This window comes from Pinus tabuliformis, chromosome 4_1 (assembly GCF_031772625.1).
Source record: "Pinus tabuliformis cultivar Carrire ecotype Pingquan chromosome 4_1, CPIR1, whole genome shotgun sequence".
NCBI lineage: Eukaryota > Viridiplantae > Streptophyta > Pinopsida > Pinales > Pinaceae > Pinus > Pinus tabuliformis.
The window spans coordinates 116,066,779-116,073,655 of record NC_142303.1 but is presented as its reverse complement, the minus strand read 5'-3'; the positions used below and the strand labels follow the sequence as shown (position 1 = coordinate 116,073,655).

At 36.0% G+C, this 6,877-nt stretch overlaps 1 protein-coding gene across 1 annotated transcript; it reads left to right on the top strand.

Annotated features, from left to right (window-relative positions):
* The first annotated feature begins 4,151 nt into the window (after nt 1-4,151).
* On the top strand, nt 4,152-6,208 carry LOC149174477 (rust resistance kinase Lr10-like). Its single transcript, XM_089422611.1, has 3 exons — nt 4,152-4,516; nt 4,650-4,676; nt 4,802-6,208. Exons 1-3 carry the CDS (start codon nt 4,213-4,215, stop codon nt 5,944-5,946), a joined length of 1,476 nt encoding a protein of 491 aa, XP_089278737.1. The 5' UTR covers nt 4,152-4,212; the 3' UTR covers nt 5,947-6,208.
* Nucleotides 6,209-6,877: the final 669 nt, after the last annotated feature.

Sequence of the window (6,877 nt, the reverse complement as noted above, 5' to 3'; positions counted from 1 at the left end):
CATCACTATATACACTTACAACAACTTTTTTTTAAAGATCGTCATCATATGCGACATTGGTGACAGACCTTAAAGGTCCGTCACAGGCATGACCCTCACCAATGACCTTTTTTCTTGTAGTGAAGGTTATAGGTGACAAGCTCCCAGTTCAAACAATATTCCCAAAACTTGACGAGGAAGGAAAAATCATATTGGAACCTGAAGTAGTCACAGAAACAAGAACTCAACAACTACGAAATTGATCAATTTAAGAGTATCTCATCAAGTGGAAGAACTTACCCGCTAAATATTCCACATGGGAGGATGAGAAGTTTATACAGAAGCATCCAGAACTACTCAAGTGTTGATGACAACACTTTTTTGAAGCAGAGGGGCATGTTAAGTCCTTATAATACTAGTGATTCCCCCATTACTATTGTCATTGTAGCCCTTATTGTTATTGTTGTGCCCATATTTTCCCCATATTATTATTATTGTGCCCCATAGAAGCCCACTATTGTTATTGATGCGCCCTTATATTAATATTGCTATGTGAACTTTGATTATATTGTGACCCCTTAGACTCCTATGTATGGAAAAAAGGTTTTGTCATTTGTATCATCCAATAATTGTTCATTTGTGTAATGTAAAGGAGGTTTCCCCCTCGGAGAGACTGATTTTGAAGTCATTGCTCTATCTCTTCTTCTATTTTGTGAGCTAGTTGCATAACATTTTGGTGGCTGACTTGTTTTGTTAGTGGTGCCAAGTAGATAGAGGGGATAAAATAATTTGAGTGTTCTGTAATACTCCAAACTAATTGGACCACTACTATGTATTTTATGATAAAAAAAAACTAACTTGCAATTCTGTTTTTATTATGTTGTGGAAAGAGCTCCAACTCACCATGATATCCATGCATGTTTTGTATGCTTTTTGGATCAACCTTATGTAATACAAGTAATGTGGTATATGAAATTCTTTAAACTCTGTTAATTTATAATATAACTTTTATGTTTATTGAGTGTAAAATTAGGGTTATTAGTATGATCATGAATTATTCAATCACTAGATTATAATAAATATATTTTTATAAAAATAAGTAATGAAGTGCATTTACAATGAAATATGACTTGTTAATACTCTAGAGTCCAAACAAAATGTATTGTTACCATGTGTTTTATGATAAAAACAAATTAACTTGCAGTTATGTTTGTATTATGGTGTGGTAGTAGAGTCAACTCACCACAATATCAATGCACATGATTCATTTAGATTTTGTATCAATAAGTTTACACGTTGTTTTGATTAATTGTATAGTAAAGCAATTTTTTAATCTCCATCTATTTGTAATTTATGTCTATTGATTGTAAATTTGGATTACTACTACTGAATTTTATTTATGTCTATTGAAAGTACTATGAGGCCTCCATGTCAAAGCACCATTTTTTGTCATATGCAGATGCATTTAACTCCATGGAGTATTTGTCCGGTGTAAAGCAAGATTCAATAACTCCTCCATATCAAACTCTAGTGAGCTAATGCATTAATTTCCTTACTGTAACACAATTGTGGTTGCAATATCTTGACGATGGGGTGCATACAACACAACTGCCTGTTAATTGCAATAATATAGGACTCCATGCAAGCGTGTGTCCATAACTTGTCAATTTGTACAAAGAATTAAGGTATAGCATAAGCCTTTGCATAAATGAAAATGATAGAAAGGTCATCTTAGAAGTCTATTATTCAAATCCAAATAAAAAAATATGCACTGATGCACAAAAATATTGTACCACAATGTAAATGTCAAAAATTTTATTTTGTACCACATTGTCATATACACCATTGCAGTGAATGAGGAAACTAAATACATTGAAAACTATATATAATATGTGCAAATAAACTAACCACCTTACCAGTGATTGACGACATGGTGAAAACCTGCATCATTGGCACACACATGAGATTTCGCTAGCTTCCAAAGCGACTATGAAGTGGCATCATGGCCATGAGTGAAAATTTGTTTGGATTCAACTCTCGAAACGGTTGGTGGGGCGCTGAGCTCAATAACTATAGGCTTCAAAGTTCTAGTGGTGTTAAAATGAATATTGTTCTTGAAGCATAAACCTTACATACATTGAAAACTATCTATCATTTGTTCAAGTAAACTAATATCCTTACCAGTGATTAATTACTTGGTGAAAACCTGCATCATTGGCACACACATGAGATTTTGCTAGCTTCCAAAGCCAGTGTGAAGTTGCATCATGGCCATGAGTGAAAATTTATTTGGAATTCAGCTCAATTAATGGTTGGTGGGAGGCCGAACTCAATAATTACAGGCTTCATAGTGCCAAGAGTTAAAAGAATATTGTTCTTGAAGTCAAAGTTCTCTATGTTGCACTATTTTGATTCTCCTACTACATGTTTTCTTAACCTGAATCATATGTATTTGGGTCTCTAATTTCGTGTTTTTCCCTCTCACTGTGATGCTTAAATTGTTACTATATGTGGATACATATGTCTGATTACTGGGATGCTATTTCACATCAGGGTGGATCATTTTGACATTTTGGTTGTCTATGACACTGGACTGATTTTTTGGATGATCATATGCCCCAAATATTTTGAAAGATGTACTGGTCTTATTTTACGTTAATTGATTAAAAAAAAAAAGACCTTTCTCCCCTTCAAAGAAAGGGGCAAGGGACAATCTTTTGGCAAATGATATGATATCTTTATGTGTTTATATGATATGGTGTTTATCTAATATACAACCTGTAAGGGAAAGGTGTTTTCTATCTAGCTTATACTACCTCTTCATAAAACACTACCTTTTGGTAACATGAGGGGCAAACATTCCAAGCTGCAAGGGAAGGAAGAGTAGTGGGAGGCTTACACACTTGGAATAAAAGTTTAAATTTCAAAGTTTTTCTAAACAAACGCTGGTAAAAAAACAAAATTGCATAAAATTATTACTTTCTTCTATGCTACTCTTTCCTATGCTACCGCCTTACTGCGTTTCCTTTGCAACATGAGGTGTAATTGCTAGTTATGCAGCCTTCGACTATATCAACAACATCGACTATGTCAACAATATTAATATGTTTAATGCGAGTGTACTAGTAATAATAATAATAACTACTACCACCCAATTTAATACCTAAGGTGTAAATATGGTCTATTAGAGAAACTTCAAAATTTTAAATTATGAACCGCCAAAATTTCATAATCTAGGAATATTCTCCATCTAAAACATGATATAATCTTGGCAACAATCTTATATTTAATTTATTAAAAAATCATTCATAAAATAGCTAGATTTATCATTTATTAAAAAGATATTCACTCATTTGGTATCAGTCTACAGTCTACGTGGTGGTGCGTCGATTTCTTTTTGGCTGCACCGATACCAAATGAACTATCAAATGAACAGTCAACCGTTCCAAGTGTCACATTAACACAACACAGAGTTTTTGTTTATGGTAGAGTAAACACAGATCACATTAATATAGGAGACTTTATTAAAAGCTATACGTCATGTTATTAAATTTTAATTTAATTAATTTAAAAATTATTAAGTAAAAGTTGTATATAATAATATGGTTTAATAAATATTATAATTTAATAATTTAAATGTTATATGTAGTATTTTTATGAATTTAATATATAGTTTTATATTAAATTAATTTTTAAAATATATATTAATTACGTTTATTAATATGATTGTATTAGTTTTTAAATTAATAATAAAGAAACAAAATTTCCATCATAAAAATCTGGATAAGATATATAACGACAAAATATTTCAAAATAAAAATATTGCAGAAATATCGAAGCAATAGCGATATTGTAGAAATATCGAAGAAATCAGCCGTTTAAGTTTGTCTACGGGCGTGGAGTGTTTTATATAGGCCTTTTCAGAGTCTTCACGGATGGGAGAAGGCGCGTGGAATTTAACATGTCTCCGATGGACGGCAGAAGCAACGAGGAATCTTCGTGTAATAAGTCAAGCAAAGTCTAATTGACTTGTTGACTTCGAAGTTTCCTTGCCATTTCTCTCACGCCAACTCTATCTAATTCCTCCTCCCTTCCTCTTCTTAATGGATTTGGGGAAACCCTCTTCACACGTTTGTTGTCGTCTGCTTGCCCTGATAAGCTGAAGTCGCCACTCATTCGTTTTATCTCCAACAGAAGTTTCATTTTATCTCCAACAGAAGTGTAGTGCAGAGCATGAGAATACGTGCGCTTCTCTATAGCAATTCAATGCCTCTCACTCTTCATCTTTGCCTCCTTGTTGCATATGCCCTCCTCCTTTTCCTCTCTTCCATAACTTCATGTCTCGCCGGTCGATACCAGGATATTGATATTAAGGCTTTACTAGCGAGGGGTTTTAACGTGACATGGCATGTCGACCCGAACAGAGCTCGAATCTGTGATGCTTGTTTCAAAAGTAACGGGAGATGTGGCATGTCGACAAAGTTTCAGTGCATTTGTCCCGATAACACATGGACTCCAGACAAATGCTCCTCCAATGGTGGGTTTACTCATCGGCCTCTATAACTGCCAATATGTAAAGATATATGAAATAGTCTTTTCTACCAGTTCGTATTATGTCTTCAGTTTCCCTATGCACCCTCTTACTAAAAAATTGTGGATCCTTGATACAGGAGGTCGAAACAAGTCAATTATAATAGGTAAATATGATTTCTCCTTATTCAGTATCTCCGATTTATCAACTTCAATGTGAATTTGCAATTTTTTTTTTTTTGAGGAGTTGGAGAAAGTTCACATTGATATTAATCTCTTCAATCCACCTCAGGCTGTTCCATTGGAGGAGCTGCGCTGGTAGCAATAGCAGTAGTACTGTTCTTAAGGTTCTATACCAAGAAGAGTATCAGAAAGCAACCCTCTCCTCCTCCTCGTACCTCTATTTCAAAGGTGGAGAAATTTCTAAGGGAATATGCTTATGAAATGCCAACCAGATATTCATACTCTCAACTTAAAAAGATTACAAACAACTTCGCAGAAAAGTTGGGAGAAGGAGGTTTTGGCGTGGTTTATAAAGGAAAGCTTCGCAACGGCGCTTTAGTGGCGGTTAAACTTCTTGATAGGCATAGGCAAGGCCAAACCCAATTCATGAATGAAGTCGCTACTATTGGACGCGTCCATCACGTCAATTTGGTTCGCCTGTTGGGGTATTGTTTCCAATCCCATACAAGCGCAGTGGTATATGAATACATGGTTAACGGATCTCTGGAGAAGTTTATATTTGCCGGAAAAGAGAAGGGGCAAGACTTAAGTTGGGAACAGTTGTATTCAATTGCTTTGGGTGCTGCTCGTGGAATTGCATATTTACACCAGGATTGCGAGAAGCGCATCATACACTTCGACATCAAGCCGCACAATATATTGCTGGACTCTGAGTTCACACCGAAAATTTCTGATTTTGGGCTGGCAAAACTTTGTGGGAAGGGAGATGACCATATTTCAGTGACTGGCGCGAGAGGGACGCCGGGTTATGTTGCGCTGGAGGTGTGGTCGAAGGATGTGGGTCCTGTTACCGATAAGTCAGATGTTTATAGCTTCGGAATGTTCTTGCTGGAGATTGTTGGGGGGAGAAAGAATATCGATGTGCAGGTGAGTCGTTCCAGTCAGCTGTACTTTCCTGAATGGGCTTTCAAGTTGCTTGAGAGTGGTGAGCTGGGGATGAGATTGAGAGGAGGAGGAGAAATGGAAGTAGAAGATGAGGAGAAGGCAAGGAGACTCACTAAAATTGGGTTATGGTGCATCCAGTACAACTACAGAGATCGTCCATGTATGAGCAGGGTTGTTCAAATGTTGGAAGGAAATGGTGACGATGTGAGCAGTCCTCCCTTGCCTTTCAATTCCTCTGCTGAACCTGAAAACCCTGTACTATCTTCGGTTGTAACTTCTTCTACTGAGATTGAAATTATTAGATTGTAAACCGGTTTACTCAATGCCAAAGTAACTCGGGTAGTTAGCGGAACCTGAAAAACCTTTGCTGTCTTTCGTTGTAACGCCTTCCATTGAAATTAGATTGTGGGCCGGTCTCCTCAATGCCTTCGTTTGGAATCGACGGCTTGGCAATGGAGGAAGCACTTGAAAGACCTTCCATTTGTGTAGTCACAGCACTTCATTTCTCATGGATAAGAATGCTATGGCTGTCACTTGGAACCCACAATATAATTAAATTTTTAGTTGTCAATGATAATTGCATAGTCCCCGTTGATTGGGTTTAATTGTGCTCTTTTGGTGTACACGCTTTTAAATGCATGTTATGTGTTTGACTTACATGCCATTAAATTATCGATCTGGGTGCTCGTAATGTTATGTGGATTTTTATAAAGGTGTTTCTTTGAGAAAAGATAAAGAGATTTCTATAAAGGTGTTTCTTTGCGAAAAGATGAAGGAGATGAGGAACGAGCTTTAATTTGGAAATCGAAGAGTTAGTGAAATTTAGCCACTTCCTTGAGGAGATATTGAATTGTACCAGAATTTGTGGATTGCGTAGGAATCTGCCTTTTCCGTTGCATCCAGCAAGTGGAGGAAAGTAAAAAGCCACTACCAAACGGGGAAGAGTTCTCGGTTTATCTAATACACTAAGCTTATATGATACGTCACTTCCGAAAACCGAATTTGAGAGGAAATAGGCTCTACTCTTTTAAATGTCGATAGGACTTTCTCTTAGTGCAATTAACAAATAAAAACCATGGCGATATGACTTTCTCTTGGTGCAATTAATAAATAAAAACATTAATACTGCAACATTTAATTTCTTTTCTAATAGACTCATTTATGTAGCCTCATCAAACTTTTAGAACTACAATCACGAAACATTCAAACTATCAAACCTTGCGTAGTGGATCTTTTGGTC

Bases quoted from the DNA above. Each gene is read 5' to 3' on its own strand.
- LOC149174477 (XM_089422611.1), top strand. From the start codon at position 4,213: ATGAGAATACGTGCGCTTCTCTATAGCAATTCAATGCCTCTCACTCTT. The intron at 4,517-4,649 runs GTGGGTTTACTC...TCCTTGATACAG, and splicing joins AGACAAATGCTCCTCCAATG to GAGGTCGAAACAAGTCAATT. The intron at 4,677-4,801 runs GTAAATATGATT...AATCCACCTCAG, and splicing joins AAACAAGTCAATTATAATAG to GCTGTTCCATTGGAGGAGCT.